This window comes from Vombatus ursinus, unplaced genomic scaffold (genome assembly GCF_900497805.2).
Source record: "Vombatus ursinus unplaced genomic scaffold, bare-nosed wombat genome assembly UNPS02011431.1, whole genome shotgun sequence".
NCBI lineage: Eukaryota > Metazoa > Chordata > Mammalia > Diprotodontia > Vombatidae > Vombatus > Vombatus ursinus.
Genome location: NW_020951209.1, coordinates 6,780,508 through 6,798,137, shown reverse-complemented (window position 1 = coordinate 6,798,137; position 17,630 = coordinate 6,780,508). Strand labels below are relative to the sequence as shown.

Here is a 17,630-nt window from a genome sequence, read left to right as displayed (position 1 = left end):
ACACCATGAAGCCCTGAAATTGTCTCCCTGCCTCACTTGTGATCCCACCATTTTCTTCACAGTATAACAAGCACCTGTTTGTACACATTGGCCAGTCTAGTCCCAGCTACAGTGACCCCTACCTCGAAGCGGTGGACATCCACCAGATCTATGACAAATTCCCTGATAAGAAGGGAGGACTCAAGGAGCTCTTTGAACGAGGACCCTCAAATGCCTTCTTCCTTGTCAAGTTCTGGGTAAGTCAGTGTTGTTGAGTAGGAATAAGAATACAGAATGGTAGAGGTTGAAGACCAGAGTCGAATGTCCTCTTTCTGTAGGTGGAAAGTTCCAGAGAGACTGAATGAGAAGGGTGTGGAACCAGGGAATACAGACCCTAATATCCAAAAGATAGAAACTAAAATGGTGGTAGGCTACTGATACTAAAGGATGGAATTACAGGAAAATATCCTTTTCTGATAGGTAGAAGTAGTATACGGGGGTGGGACCATGAGGGTAGAGCCAAAGAACATAGGGATAAGGTGGAACATGGTCTGCTGTAATGCTGAGAGAAAAATTCTGAGAGATTGTGACCAAAAATGAGTATACCCTATCAGCCAAAGTTCTATCCCATTGGCATATAATTTCAGGGTCTCAGATTCTAGAGGTCATTTAAATTCCAGAAGTTTATATCATCATCATCATCATCATCATCATCATCATCATCATCATCATTGTCACATTTATATAAGAGTTTAACATTTTACATATGATATCTCATTTGGTCCCAACAATAACCTTGTGACATAGGTTCTGTTATTATCCCCTTTTTACAGATGAGGGAACTGAGGTCAAAGAGCCTAAGTGATTTGCCTTCAGTCACACAGCAGTAAGTCAGGGCAGCAAGTGGGAAAAGGGTATTTCAAAAGGGTGTTTCAATTGTGCCATATACTGACCCTAGGTCTGCTCCTCTCCTACTTCCTCAGCCAAGCCCAGAAGACTGGGTCACAACTCCTCCAGGGGGCTGGGACATTTTCTCCCAATGGAAAGGAATGAATTTCTCTTTTTCACTGCAGCTCAAAGAGTAAATGAATCATGGGAGTTGTAATAGACACTAAACTTTCCTATTAGTACCTTATAGTTTGGAAGTTAGAAAACTGAGCTCATTCAACCAACATTGAATATCTCCTATGTGCTAGGAACTATGGAAGGTACAAAGATGTACCCTCATCTTTCAGGATGGGGAAGGGTCTCTCATGTATATAAGAGCTGGAGGTTGCTTCAGGGAATAGGGTAATAGAAGGAGATCCAGGCTTGGAATCCCCATTCTTCTACTGCCTATCTGGATGACCTTGGACAAGCTAACTTACTTTTCTAGGTTTCAGTTTTCTTATCTGTAAAATGAGGGGAGTGGTCTAGATCAGTGATTCCCAATATTTTTTGTTCCTCAAACCCCATTTAATAACAACAACAAAATGTTGTGAACCCCCAAGGTAATATTCTTCTGGATTTATTCATTAAATGCTTAAAATAGCTACAATGTCCAAAAAAACTCCAAATTAAAATTTTCATTATAGAATATAAAATTTCATTCTACCTGAATTATGAAAATTCCAAACACAAAATTAGAAGACTAATTATAAAATGATTGCAAATATTTTATGTGGAACATTCTATAAGAATAAAAGAAGTGATCTAGCAAGATTTAGTGCTTACTAGATCTGCAAGAACATATAAAATTTCTTTGTTTTACAAATTTTTGTTGAATAGAAATGACATTTATATAAAAAGGCCTAATAACATTTAAGCAACTACATTTCACTTATGGTACCATTAAAGTTTTTGTAGTGTGAATCCCTTGGCCCATCATCAAGAACCCTTAAGGGGTTTGTGAACCAAGAAATCAGAACCATTGGTCCAAATGATTTACAAGGTCCCTTCTTGCTCCAAATCCTATGAACCATAAACACTTAGAGGTGGGATTGATCTTGGAGATAAGTAAAACATCCTCATTTTATAAATTTGTGTAGTCCTTGTAATTTTATATGTCTTTTTCATGTATGTTGTTTCATTTGATATTTGCAACAACCCTGAACTTATGTTGAATAAGTTTTGTTATTCCCACTTGGCAGGATGAGGAAATTGAGGTCATGCTCAAATACAAGAGTTAATAGTGGAGCTGTCTCTTGATTTCTAGTACTAAAGTCCAGGGTTTTTTCCATTAGTTCATCCTACCTAAAAGAAGAGTAGGAGTCTGGCTGTTAAAACCTGTTTGTCCCTGCCAACAGGTCTCTTGCTCCTGATACAGGATAGAACAAGACTAGAGCAAAGGTGTGGCTTAGTATCCAAATGACAGATGGATAACTTTAGCTCTCTCACTATTTTAGGAGCATGATGAGTTGTGTGGGGGACCTGGGTAGAGGAAAAGACAATCAGCTAGCCCCAGTCTCCTATAGTAGAGCTGTTTCTATTCCTCTTTTTGGCATGGACCAGGGCTGAGTAGACCAGGAGCAGACACTGGGATTAGATGGATAGATGGCAGATGTACAGATCCCATGAAGGTCATGGGGGGTGCTTTAAGTGGGTCAGGATAAAAGAAATAGGCTCTAGTGAAATCATCTTAGTTCTAGCTTTGATTAAGAAAATTTTTAAAAGAGGTTCTCCCAGTAGATAGCCAATTAGTACTACTGCTGTACTAATATTTTGTGTATATCTAAAGTGTCTTTCAGTATTACCATTGCCCCCTATAGCATAGCCCTTTGGAAGAAACCATAGGCATGCATAAAGTGTGGGTGTTGCATGCACATCTATGGGAAGAAACTAAAGTCATATTAATTACTTTTGCATACTTTAGTCCATCTCTCTTCCATCAATTTATTAGGGTCTTCCCTGACTCAGAGGAAGGAATAGAGCTCAGCACAGGCTTAAGCTTCACCTAGAAGCACAATTCTGGGTCTGGGAAGTAGCCCAGAGGGCAATATTGAGTTGGAGTACAGACCTGTAGCAAAGAACCCATTAAGGGTCCCATGACCTTTAACTGCTGGGGTCCTGTGACCTCTGCAAGAGACATACCTGATAGATTAGGGAACAATAAAAATTATAATTATGATAGTTCACATTTATATTGAGCTTTATGGTCTATAAAATGTTATTCTCACAACAACTCTGTAGTAGGTAGGTTTAGTAGGCAGGTTTTATACATATTTTACAAATGAGGAAATGATTTCAGAGATATTAACTGGCTTGCCCATAGTTATGAGTATTGTAGTTACAATTCCATCTCCCTCTGTTGATTACCTCTTATTATCCTATATGTATCTTGTTTGTACATAGTCATTTCCATCTCCCTGAGAGCAAGGACTTTGTTTTGTCTTTATTTGTATCCCCAGCACCTTGCACAGTGCCTAGCCATAGCACAGTGCCTGGGCACATAGTAGGTACTTAATAAATACTGGTTGGCTGACAGACCTGAACCCAGCTCTTGACTCCAGGTCCCATGCTCAGAAGATGTCAAGGACTCAGCTTTTCATTCTCAGATTCATCACTGTTACAACTGTTCTGTTTTCTGTGCCCAAGACGTTGGTCAGTTTATAGTATGACCTGGGACACAAGGCTTATAACGGGACAAATCTGACACAAAAGAACACAGAAAGGGGAACAAGACACTAACAAATCAAGAAATCAAGAAAGGCCTCTTGGAAGGGAGGTAGTGTTTGAACTGAGCCTTGAACAGAGCTGGGAGTTTCAAGGGGTGGAAGGAGAGCATTTCAAGCATAAGTGAGAACCTTTGTAAAGACATGGGAGATGGGCAATATGCTGTCATGTATGGAGAAGAGCAAATAGGTCAGTTCAAATGGTTTATAAATCACGTTGGGGGAATGTGTAATCATACTGGCAGCATATGTTGTGAAAGGATTTAAATGCCAGACAGGAGAGTTTGTGTTGCATGCATGTTGAGACAATAGGGAACCACTGAGGCTTCTTGAGAAGAAAGTGACATGGTCAGATTTGCACTTTAGGAATATCATTTTAGCAGCTAAATAGAGGATAGATTAGAGAGGGGATGGGTGGCATGCAGGTAACCTAGTTTGAAGGCTATTACAATTGTCTGTGTAAGAGGTGATGAAGACCCAGGCTAGGGTGGTTGTAGTATGAGTCGAGAGAAAGAAACAAAGCCAGAACATGTTGAGGAGCTAGAATTAATAATACTGATTATTAATAGAATCAATAGAATAAATTATTATTTATTATTAATTATATCTTATAATTTTTATACCATACATTATTATATTATATACAATAAATATTGTTATAACAACTAATTATTAATAATAATTAATAGAATTAATCAAACTGGTTAGATAAGTGGAGGAGGGACTGTGAGTAAGTGAGAATGAAGAGTTGAGGATGATTCTATATTTACAAACCTGGGTGATTGGAAGAATGATGGTGTCCCCAATAGAAACAGGGGAGTTAGGAAGAAGAGTGGGTTTAGGGGAAAAGAGAATGAGATCTATTTCAGATACATTAGGTTTGAGATGCCTATGGGACATCCAAGTAGAGATGCTGGAGCTCTGGAGGACAGATAAGGACTTTGGGAGTCATCTGCATAGAGATGATAGCTGAATCCACAGTTGCTGAGGAGATCACCAAAACAAATCACAGAGAGAGGAGAGACTCCAGGACAGTGCACACCCACACACAGGGGGTAAGACATGAATGATGATTCAATGAGGTCTTCTGAGGAGGAATTGTAAGACAGACAAGAAAGAAGCACAACTGAGAAATGTTTGGACAACCCAGGGAGGAGAGAATATTAAGAAGCAAAAGGTGGTTAATAAGGTCAAATGTTGCAGAGAGGTCAAGAAAGAGGATTAGGAAATTAAATTTGGAGAGATTGATTTTGGTCAATGGATGGGGATGGAAGACAGATTGGAATGACTGAGAAAATGAGGCACATAGAGTATAGACAGCTTTTTTTCTACAAGTTTGGTTGTGAAAGAGAAGAAAGATACCAAATGATGGCTTGAGGGTGAAATGAAGGTGTTTTTTAAGAATATGGGACATTTGGGCATGTTTCTAGGAATCAGGGCAAAAGCCAGAGAATAAGGAAATATTAGGAGGAATAAAAGGAAATAAAGAATAAGGAAAGTTGAAAATTATAGAGAGATGGATGATCAAAGGGGAGATGGGAGGGCATGTGATCAAGAGCACAAATAAAGGGGCTTCAAGGAGGAGGAGGAGAGCAAAGGAGTAGAGAGTGTACAATGATGTTAAGGTGATTTGAAGTGAAAAATTAGGGAAGAGAAGGTGCTTTTGACAGATAGTGAAGTACAAAATGAGTGAGGCCCTCTGCTGAGAAGGAATAGAGAAGGGGGGTTGTGTAGATGGCTTGAGAAGAAAAGGTTGGAAACAGCCGAATAACAAAAATTTATGGTAAACTCAGTCAACAGGTTGTGCAGCTTCCTTCAATGGTGTTCTGTGACAGAAAAGCAGAAACAGAGACGACCAATGGTAGGAGTAATCCAAGACTGGGAAAGAGAGTTTCAGAGATAGCATAATAGGAATATGCTTAGAGTATGGTTAGGTTAGAAGGTATGAACTAAATTGAACTAATAAAACTGAACTAGCTAAATAAAGGTCAAGATTTTGAAAGGAGGAAAAGTGAGAACAAAGCAAAAGTAATGGCCTCGAGATTGTGGTGAGGGTGAAAATAGGGTTAGGAGAGGTGAGGCTCAGAGAGAGATGGAAAGACAGAGGGTTATGATTAGATAAATGGACAGTGGTTAGAGCTGGGCCTGGAATCACGAAGACATGAGTTCAAATCTGGCCTTAGATATCTACTAGCTGTGTGACCCTGGCCAAGCCACTTAACCCCTTCAAGTCTGATAATAGCATCTACTTCAAAGGGTTGTTGACCAAATGAATGTCCAAATGAGGTAATATTTGTAAAGCACTTAGTGCAGTTCCTGGTGTAAAGTAGGAGCTTAGTAAATGCTTAAAAAAGAGATAGGAATTTCAGAGTTATGGGTTGTGGAAATAAAATACTTCTGGGTGATGGACAGTTCATACAAGATCTAGAGTATGAGAGGCAGATAGGTGGCATCGTGGATAGAACACCAGCCCTAGAGTCAGGAGGATCTAAGCTCAAATGTGACCTCAGATACTTACTAGCTTATATTGTTTGGATCTGTCGAGAAAGTAGGATCTGAGGTTTGGGACTCCTGGGATTCCCTATCACTACCACTGACGTGCTATGTGACCTTGTTCAAATCCATTTCTTCTCTGGGCCTCAGTTTCCCTTTTCTGAAAAATAGAAAGACTCCTAGTGCCCAGGAACTGTGATGAAAGGGATAAAATGAAATAGAATTGTTACCCTTCTCAACCTTGACCATCTCTTTCTTCATTCCTTCACTCACCTTGTCCACCATACTAGGCTTTTGTGAGAGGAGAGGATAGGGGAAAGTAAGAAGAAGGATTAAGAGGTAACATGGTACAGTGGAGGGTACACTAGGAAGCTCTGACTCTGCTACCATCAATTAATTTCTCATTAATGATTATATTGTCAGAATTTCATTTTTTGAGAGCCCTCCCAGCCCCTTTGAGCCATCTTCTTCCTTAAAGGATAATGCCTATCATTTTCTTTGAACTTTATGAAATCCTATTTAGTTACTACTGACCGTATCATCATGTATGATTTTATAAATATAACTGAGGATCACATTAGGGTCATTGGCAGCTTCACCACATTGCTAACTCAAATTGAATTTGTAATACTAAGTCCCCCCTCCCCCACCTTGTCTTTTTCACTTAAACTAGCTAAGTCTTGCCCTTCCCATACTTAAAAAACAAACAAAAACCCCCCTAAATTCAGGGTTTTATATGGATTCTTCCCAAACTCTATTTTGATAGATTTAGGACATTGTTCCCATCCAAGTCTTTTTTTAATCTTGATTGTGTCATCCACTAGCTTAGCTTCTGCCCAGCTTTGTTTGTGCCCAAGTCAGGCTCGACTACCCTCATTTGCTTTCTTTAAGAGGGCTATTAGAGTGGTTGGCAGGTCCGGAAAATCTAGAGTTCAGCAAGGCATTTGATAGCCTCCTGTGATGTAACCAATAGTCACAAGATAGTCAGTAGTAATTAGATAATCTCAAAATGTGAGATAGTTCTCACTTTCTATAGTTATACCTTATTTATAGGATTTTCAGAATCTTAAACATGAATAAGGAGAGTTGAGGTATTTACCTCCAAAGATAAGAGACATCTTCAACCAAACTTCATTTTCTCCTGGCTTTGAGGTACAAGTCCATTTGCAAACAGTAGGATGGTCCCATGAGGTAAGGTTAGAACTGTTTAACTACTCATGACTATTTATTAATAATGGTTTCCAACTTGAAAAGTTCCTGGGCTCAACAGCAGAACTTGGGCTAGGGCAGGGAGCCCAGAGGAGGGAAGAATATATAATGTGCCTGCTCCCTGATCATCTCCCTCCAACCCTAGCTTGACAATCCTGTTTGGGCCCCTTGACATTTCTCCTGGCTGGCCTGCTCGCATGCCAGCACATGACAATGAATCTGAGCCCCTCCAGTCCCCCACACTAGGGCTGCGGCTGCTCTGGCTCATTTGCCAGTCATTTGATGCCCCACACCTGTTAACTGCTTTCCTTGTGAGCTGCCAACCCACACACACAGCTATGAATAGGTTAGGAGAGTGAGAGGGGGCACAGAGAGGGCAGGAGGGTAGGGAATTTGGGGCCAGAATCTTCTACAGGAATGGAGTGTGTGTGTGTGTGTGTGTGTGTGTGTGTGTGTGTGTGTGTGTGAAAGAGGGAGAGACAGAGAACATCTCTTAGACTGGAGAAAAGAAGGGAAAAGAACCTTTTAGAGGGATAAGGGGTGTGGAGAACGAAGGAAGGCATTTTAGGGAGGGCAAGAAATGCCTGGGTTTATAGCTTTGGGGGAAGAAATGTGGGAGAGAGGTTGAGGACTGTGTTAGAAAGATGGAGACAAAAAGAGTAGGTGACCAAGAGAAAGAACTGATAAATAAAAGTATATATAGAATAATTTTACACATATATGCCTATTTGTGTCTAATGGTAACTATTTCTAGGGCGGGAGAGGGGTAGTGTGGAGGGAAGATAAAAGGAAAATCATGCTAACTTTATTGCATATTTGGAGGGAATAGTAAGTTGTACTTGGTAGATTTGCGGTTTTCATGTGCAATCATCTTTTGTATTATACTGTGTTATGGAAATGCTTGTTTTGTTCTGTGAATTGAAAATCAAATAAATTTTTTTAAAAAAGATTGTGTAAAGGGCCAGAGAAAAGACTTGACAATAATCATAATAGCTCATACTTATAGCCTGTTAAAGCTTTTTACAGAGTTCATTCCTTGCAGTAGTGCCGTGAGGCAAGTAGTGTAATTATTATTATTAACTTTAATTTTACAGACGATTAAATAAGGGTCAGGGGAATGCTTGTAAGTGTCAGAGCTAGGACTGGAACCCACCTCTTGTGCCTTCTTTCACTGTGCTGCATGATTGTAGTTTGGCATTCAGCAGAGGCTGCCTTGTAATATTATGCTGAATGGCCCATGGCTGCTAAGAGGGGTGTGGCGCAGCCAGCTCTAAACATCTAGTTTCCAGTAGTGTTAAAATTTCACTCATACCCCAGAAATTGGCAATCACTACAAATCAGGTCTTGGTTTATTGTTTTGTTGATTGTCTTAGACTTAAAAGTATTAATAAAGTAGATTACATTTAAATGTGTATATGTATGCATTTTTCCGCCCCCTTTCTTCTCTTTTCCATTCTTCTCTGTCTTTTGACCACTTCCACCACCATCACTACCCCCAATCCCCCGTTCCCTCTCTTTTTTTATACACATCTGACCTTAAGGGAAAAACGAGCTACTCCACTCAAGGCATTGCGTGCCAGCTCACTGTTCAGGTGTGTGATGTGTGATGTCTTTTCCTCATATGCCCAGGCTCCCCAGTGTCTTCCCTTTTAAGAGCTCAGGTCCTGAATTTATCAGTAGTGTAATAGCAGCAGGGTATAGTGGAGAGATTTCTGGGCTTAGAGTCAGAAAGACCAGCATTCAGACATGCTGGATTCCAACACCTCTCAGCCATGTATTACTGGGCAAGTCATTTAACCTCTCTATGCCTTAAGCAACTCCCTAAAGTTGACCTGTAAGTCAAAAGATGGACTGACGTCTGTGTTGGTGAAGAAAGACAGAGATCCTGCACATACTAAAAAGAACACTTAATTCAAAATCAGAAAATCTGGGTGCAAATCTTGACTTTGCCACTTACTATTTGAGTAGTACAACAGAAGAAGGAACATCTTATTTGATCCTTGCTTTTCAACAGTATAATATGGGAGTTGGACTAGAAATTCTGGAGAAAAAATATTCTGGGGGGATGTACATGATAGCTGTTTACAAGTTTTTGAAATCTCTCGTGTGGAAGAGGTATTTGTTCATTTTGATCCCAGAGGGAGGAAGCAGGAGAGGTCAATTTTGGTTTGAGGTCAGGAAAAAACTTCTTACAATGAGAGCTGTCCAAAAGTAGAACAAGCTGCTTTGGAGTGGTGAGTTCCCTCTCACTGGAGGACTTCAAACAGAATCTGAATGACCACTTGCCAGACACAGTGGCGTTACATAGTAGGTGCTTAATAAATGTTGATTAATTGGTTGATTGACGGTGGTGATCTCTTTCATGAACAGGTGGCCAATGAAGTCCCTTCCGTACCCAAGGTTTTGTTGTTCTGTGGTCCTTTCCCACTCTCAGATCCTATTCTTATCTACACGTGCTTACCTTGGAAACTGCACATACCCAAGCCCGCTAACCACCAAGTTTTGTTTAGGGGATAGTCCATCCCCCTAGGACAACAGAGAGAAGGGACAGTGTGGAGGTGGGCTTCCTTCCCTTCATTTGCTGAAATTGAGAGCTGTATAGATATGTTTAAGTGGAAGGGGGAAGGTCTTTACCTCATCCTCAGAACCCAAGCTCACCCAGGGCATAAATACTAGAGCTAGTACTCAACTCCAGGGCCTCAGACTCTAGATGTTTTGTTTATTCACCGTGGCTGAAATCAGGATCTGCATTAAAGGAGAAGACAGTAGAGCTGGGTAGTATGGGGAAGTGACTCTAACCCTTCCTGCTTCCATCTTTCAGTCTAACCCACTCATTATATAAGTGGGGAAATTGAGGCCCAGAGAGGTGTGAAGTAACTAATACAAAGTCTTATGGTTAACCATTTATGAGGGACAGTGAGGTTGGGTGGAGAGTGTTTGCATCTGGCGTCAGAAGACCAGGTTCAAATCCTGGCCTTGTCATTGCCTAGTTTTGTGAGAGAGGACAGGTCATTTCTCTTCTCTGGGACTCAGTTTCCCTCTCTACAAAATTCTACTTGCCTAGATATCTCACAGCATTGTTTTCAGGATCAAATGCAGTGATGTCCATGGTGGACCCATAAAATAGGATATAGGGATAAGTAGGGACTGAACCTATTGTTTCATTGGTATAGGGAACTCGTCTTTCAACCAACTGAGATTAGCACTTCTACAATTTAGTAGGCAATACAAAATGGTATAGGGGACAGAGTGCTGGATTTAGAGTCAAACCTTGGCCCAGAAGTTACTACCTGAATGATTTTAGGCACTTAATTATCTGGGCCTCGGTTTCCTCAACTGTAAAGTGAAGAAGTTGAACTAGATGATTTCTCAGTTCCAAATCTGAATTCTTTTGAAATATGCCAGTTAATATACAAGCTTGTAGAACAACCCCTTCCCTGAAGACTTTCCCATACCCAGTTTAGACAAACTATCCTTATAACTGACTGCCCCATAGTGGCCAGTAGTGGAATTGCACAGTCCCTCCAAATGTTGGTTGACTATCCTTGTCTTGAGAAAGAAGGGTCCTTGATTTCTGGATCTAATACTATCCTAGGTCCAGAAACTCCTCTGTTTTTTAGGACTGTGCTAATGATATATCCCATTTATGTCCCATTGTGGCCAAAACTATAAACTAAGGAGAGAGGGTTCAAGCTAGTCTGGGAATGGGGACTTCTGTGTTAGATGGATTTCTTAGGGGTCTTCACATTGATCTGTACACTGCTCTTGCCCAAGTACAGAATGACTAAGTGTAAAATGGGGATAATAATACCCATGGTGTGTAGGTTGCCAGGATGTGTTGACTATCAGATGAGGTAATGTCCCTAAAGTGCTTTGCAAACCTTAAAGCATTGTGTATAAATGTCACCTTAAAGCACGATGCATAAATGTCATTTGTTATTATGCTGGTGATCACAGGAATATAGCCTAGGGCTCAAGGTATATGAGTAACTGTCTTATTCCCGGGTCTTTTTGATTCTGAAAAAGCCAATTGTTTAAATTACATTGAAATTAAAGCTCAATGAAACTTAACAGGGGAATAACTATAACATATAAAGAGTTTATCTTTGATGCCATAAGATCAGAGAATTTGGCACTGGAAGAGACCTTATAGATGATCCAGGTCAATGTAGATGAGGAAACTAAAGTCCCAGGAAATAAAGTAATTGTTTCAAGGGCCCCCAATTAGCTAGCAGCGATCAGAATTTCAACCCAGATCCTCTGATGCCAAATACAGTGATCTCCATGACATGGGTACCCCTCACCGAATGCACATTGCAACCCTTTAAGGTCTTCTCATCCTATGTATTTCTTGTCGGTATCTTTCCATGAATCCTCCATAGAAAAGCCACCATTTCATGTGCATTCTTCCTCCAGTTCTTTTGCTATTTTGTAGATAATAGTGTGATACTCAGACTGTCCCTCTGTTATCCCTAGTCCTTATTACATAACTAAGTCATTTCCTTTTCTGACTGTTCTTTTTGCCATGCCACCTGCTAGCCAGCTGTGCATTTTCAAGTAATCACTGCCTAAATTCTTCTGAAGTTTTTCCACTTTCTTCTAGTCCCTTAGCTGGTTGAATCTTTGTTAAGTAGAATGACCTTCTAAGGTACTTGAGACTGTCTGAAATGTCTGCACTATTTGGCACTGTGTGGTATCTGTCCCAACAGGCTGACCTCAACACCAACATCAAGGATGAAGGCAGCTCTTTTTATGGTGTCTCCAGTCAGTATGAGAGTCCTGAAAACATGATCATCACCTGCTCCACCAAAGTCTGCTCCTTTGGCAAACAGGTTGTGGAGAAAGTAGAGGTGAGCAACTACCTACCCACAAGGGGTGGAGAAGGGGGTGATAGGGCCAGAAGTGCAGGTATGGTACTGATTTCTTCTTCCATAGAGCTCAGGAAAAGCCCGATGGTTCGAGCTCTGCCTTGAAGCAAACTTAGGACTTCTGGATACTATTCGCTGGTGTTGACACAGTTATCTCCCTATGTGACCTTAAACAACTCTGATTCTAGGCTTCCACTTCCCACAAGGAGAATCCTGGAGACTAGCTTCCTCTGCCTTCTCTACTAAGCTTCCTTTAGATTTCCTATTTTAAAAATTTTTTTGAAAGTTATTTAACTCTAAACTTAGTAACCATCAACAAAAACAAACATTTGAATAAACAAAATAATGAATTATTGCACATTTAGCTTGTCAGAAACTCCAATTTATTTATGCTTTTGAAAAGTGTATGTTAACTTTAACAAAATAACTCATATTTATTTTGTAAAAATGTTATCAGCATCTGCTTTATTACTATATTCAAATCACCATGCTGGGTCCTGACTATAAAATATGGTAAAACCTTATTAATTCATTGAAGTTTTGCTTACTCAGATGGACTAAGAAATATTGTTAACTTACCTACTGAGATAGGGTTTAGCCAGGCTTGTTAATGGAGAAACAAAATAAGTTTAAGAGACTGAAGTTTTATTGTGCATATTAGCAATTATTTGCAATCAGTGTACTGATTTACAAACTATTCTTATTTCAATATTTTCTTGGATCCATGATTTCATTTATATGGGTATACCTTCCATAACTGCAGATTGTCCATACCTTTTTATCCCGGATGATTCTTATTCAAATTTTACCATAGAGCCTCCAATGAGACCCAGTGTGTTAGAGACATTCCTCTAGGGTCTGTGTTTTGTTTTGTATTTACATTTCATGGGTATTAGTTCAACATTTGGGCTATCCAACTAATATAATTTACTGTAATCACATAGAAGCCTATCTCCTTTTCTGATGATCTAAAACCACCCTGAAACTACTTCTTGCACATAAGTATTATGTTACAGCCTGCTTATGTCCACTACATATCTATATGTTGCCTATTGGGTCACTGGCAGTTTTGGTCCTTTGGAGATGATGGCAATCCAAGATCTGCAGCCAGATAGGAGAATATTGTCTGGATGATATGCATTTTATTTTCATCTATTTGGTTTTTATTCAATGGATGCACTTGTTTATTGAATGGATGTACTTGTTTGAGTCATTAGGCCAATCTGTTTTGACTTACCATTTATCTCACTGAGGAAGCCTTATAATAGTGTAGGGTTTTGTATCAGCATAATATCATCCGTTAACAGGAACATCCAGAAGATCTCTCTCTTCTATTTGGATCTTATGAGGGCCATTTGTCCATAAAAATGGCAAATACTTTGGGCAAGTATAAATCTCCTGGTTTTATACTTGACAGTACCAATCAGAGGGTCATTGAATACAATTACCTCTGTGGTTATATTTATCAATGAATTTTATATAATGTTGAAATTCTTTGAGAGAGTCCATGAGTTGAGTCCATGGGAGACTCCTTTTTGAAGAGAACTTTTAAATCTGCCTACCATTCAAAGCAACTAGGTGGCATGGAAAATAGAATGTAGGACCGGGAATTAGGAAGATATGGTCTGAGCTGTATGCCCCTGGGCAAGTCACTTAACCTCATTCTGCCTAGGTTTTCTTATCTGTAAAATGGGGAAAATAATAAACCTTACCTCCCAAGTTTATTGTGAAGATCAAATGAGATAATATTTGTAAAGTGCTTTGCAAACCTTAAAGTGCTATATAAATGCTGGCTTTTAGTTTCTTTAATTAAATTCTTTTTTGTAATCAGTGAACATTATAAATATAGTAGGATCTTTTCTGTACTTCAGTCAATTTTATGACTGCAAAGAAAATATTTTTCCTTTTCATATTTTCATCTGAGCAGATAACACTCATAAAAATTTGATGAAGATGAGAAAATAGGTGGAAAGCATTTCAAGACCTTCTTGGGACATTCCATGACTATTGGTTTGTTGGGGCATTGTTGATATGGTTTAAAAAAAATTCATCTCTTTGTGGATATCTGCTGCTTTTATATCACGTTTGTTTCTGAATACATAATTGCCTCCTCCCTTGTTCAGCAATTATTAAGGAAGAAAAGCAGTCCAACAATTCTAACAAACACATTCACTGTGTTTGACTATATATGCATTATTCAACACTAACTCTGCAATGAAGGGAAGGAGGCATTTTTAAAAAAATTCTTCTCTAATAAGGTGTTCGGTTTTACTTTTTTGTGTTTGTGTATATCTTGTAGTCATTGTCATATTGGTTTTCCTGGTTTTGTTTATTTTTTATAATAATTTCTTCTTAGTAAGTTGTGAATTTGCTTGTTCTTGGTCCTGGTTGGCCTCTTTCTACCATCCTAAGGTATAAATGATGATGGGTTGAAATCTTGGCTAGTCATGTGCCTGAACTATCGACCCTGGACTTGACCCTTAAAAGGCAAAGGACTGTTAGAGACACAGAACTGAAATGATCAGAAAGAAGCTGGTCAGATATCGAGAGACTCCGGTTTTCTGGAGGGAAGTTTTCACAGTCCTATAGTTCCACAGCCCCTCCAAGGAAGAAGGTAGAACCATGTGGCTCCAGGTATAGGGTGAGTAGCAAGGAATTCCTGTGCCAATTTTGGAATTATAGGAACATAATTGGGCAACAGTGGAGTGACAGAAGAAATTTTAGACTGAGCTGCCTGGACATAAAGGAAGAGTTCCTGGATGATGCTAAACTTTTGAGCCAAGAAGAGAAATTCTAGAGCTAAGCAGGATCTGGAGCTAAGTATCAACAAAGGATAGAGCCACAATATGGAGGAGAAAACATAGATTTGCCCTTTGTTAATATTCTGAGTTATGTGAACTCTGCTAGTTCCAGAGAAATGGAATCACCTTGAAATGTTTTCTCTTTGAAGAAGACTTGCAACTCTGTATACATAGTGCCTACTCTAGTGCCATAATCATGAAAAATTTTAAAGGTACCTAGAGAGGTGTAGGTCTGAGGTCACAAGTTACATAGGTATACAGATCAGTTGTTATTTATGTATGTTTACTCTTATTTTTAGGATAGAAACATTGTTTTTTATTCCTTTCCTGAGATACCTTATAAAATGATCCTTTAATACATTCAAGAGAATATGATTATGTTCCCTCTGGCACAGATCTACATGTTTCCTGGCCCAGCTCCAGTCACTTTTCCAAACTTCATCTTCTTATGTGCCATTTGTTTCCTTATATACCATATTGGTATATCTCTAACTGAGATGTTAGAATCCACATGTGGTACATCACTGACATTTATGATGATAATAGATTTTAGAAATGCTGGCAAATCTCTCTCATTTTCTGTATTTTTTGGCCTTCTCTAACAGTGTGTGTCACCTATGAATGCTCTTGTGATGATGGGTCTTAGGGATGCTCTTGGGATGAAAGCTTAGCTAAGCTTTCTGCAGATTTGTTTCTGTTTTCACTGATTTTCAAAATGATACAGCTTATACTTTTCTGTCTCTGTCCTCTATAATATTTTACAAATGAGTTTGTATTATAAATTGGTATGTCTTTAGGCTGCCACATCTCTGCTTAGTGAAGAAATCAAGAATTTGTTAGCTAAGGGGCTTTTAAAATTTAATTTAATTTGAGGCTTTAAAAAAAACACCTCATTGTTTTGGTGATTGCTTTACGTAGACTAAATTTCTACAGGAAATAGTGATGGTACCTTTTTGCATATCTCATTTCCTATGAATCACTTTTAAGTATGCATTGAAGCAGATCCCCTGTAGCACTATGATGACCAATTAAGTTATTTCTTGAATGTGAAAGTAATAATTTTGCATTTCTTTGAAAAATAAGCTATAAAAAACTAACCTCTTTATTCTCTTACCTCTTACTCTTCCCACTGCCCCATAGCTTACTTAATGGAACTATTTCTATACAAAATACCATAGTTTCCACCAATTACTAAAGGAAGGACTAGAGTTGGGGGTGGGGCAGAACCATATTGCTATTCACCAATTAAAGAAGACAGTCTTTTTTCATGCTCCCAGAGGAAACACCCATATCTATTCCCTTTCTCACCAGCTTCTATTTCTGGGATTTATGGGAATCCTTCCACTGGGTTTGCTATAGAATGGAGTCAACCATAAGGGCTAAAAGTACATGCATGGGGAATAGAGGTAGACATGTAAAGTGATCCTGAATTCCGGCTCTTCCTTGGGTCCTGCAGACAGAGTATGCCCATTATGAGAATGGCCACTACTCCTACCGAATTCACCGGTCTCCTCTCTGCGAATATATGATCAACTTCATCCATAAGCTAAAGCACCTGCCAGAGAAATATATGATGAACAGCGTATTGGAGAACTTCACTATTCTGCAGGTGTGTGCTGATACGAATGCTCCAGGAACTTGTACTGGTGGGAATTGAGGGTGGGAACATGAGGACTGAGGGGAAACTTTGAAATTGGTGGTTGAAGTTCAAGAAAAAGCAGTAGATGATATGGGCTGTTCCTTGTAGCCAGCGGTTGGAGCTATGGGAAACCTCAAAACTTTGAAATGGAGAGAGAGGGCAAGTTGGTATAGGAAACAGGAATCTTTTGGGGAACTTCATCAGTCTTCTTTCTCCTGCATCTAGGTGGTGACCAACAGAGATACCCAGGAGACCTTACTGTGTATTGCCTATGTGTTTGAAGTGTCTGCAAGTGAGCATGGAGCTCAACATCACATCTACCGGCTGGTGAAAGAATAAGAGACTTGGGGATGGAGGACAAGAAGAAGCCAGGCTGTGTGTGTTCAAGGAAAGCAGGGATATCTGGTCTATGCCTGAAGTTCAGAGTCAAGAAGAGAACATTTCCCCCCGACCCCTCCTTTCCCAAGAACAAGCATAATCCCCTAACCTCAAATAAACTCAAGATATTACACCTTTTCAGAGGAATGTGGTCTGGCTGTGTGAACAGTGGGAAGTGGTAGGGAGAGAGGTCTAGGAGATGAAAGTGGGATTTATCTGGGAGTTGGGGTGGGGTGATGAAGGAGTCACATATTCATTATGTGTCATGAGCTATTTTGAAGCCATGATCCCACTGTCTGCCCAGCTCTCCACACCACCACTGAACCTTCTGGCCCTGATGATTTACCCTCCCAGTAATCTGTTGGACCAGATGAGACAAGGCTTAGATACCACCACAGAGGAGTCAGAGCTGGAAAGGACCTTATTTTATGGGTGAGGAAACTGAAGTGTAGAGAGGTGAATAACTTGCCTCTATGAGCATGGGTAGTAAGTAAAGCTGAGATTTGAATCCAGATCTTTTGACTCTAGTGCTTTTCCCACTATACCACATTGCTTCCTTATGCATCTGTGTCTTGAGCAAAGGCTTGATCAGTCATAGATTGGGTATATTTCA

At 39.6% G+C, this 17,630-nt stretch overlaps 1 protein-coding gene across 1 annotated transcript in view; it reads left to right on the top strand.

The window, feature by feature from the left end:
* Positions 1-17,158, top strand: part of TEAD4 (TEA domain transcription factor 4) — a 68,767-nt gene extending 51,609 nt beyond the window's left edge. The window contains exons 9-12 of the mRNA XM_027856454.1: positions 63-236; positions 12,041-12,181; positions 16,457-16,609; positions 16,865-17,158. Of these exons, the coding sequence (XP_027712255.1) occupies positions 63-236; positions 12,041-12,181; positions 16,457-16,609; positions 16,865-16,978 (582 nt within the window). The 3' untranslated portion in view covers positions 16,979-17,158. The remainder of the gene's footprint in view (positions 1-62; positions 237-12,040; positions 12,182-16,456; positions 16,610-16,864) is intronic.
* The last annotated feature ends 472 nt before the right edge of the window (positions 17,159-17,630 follow it).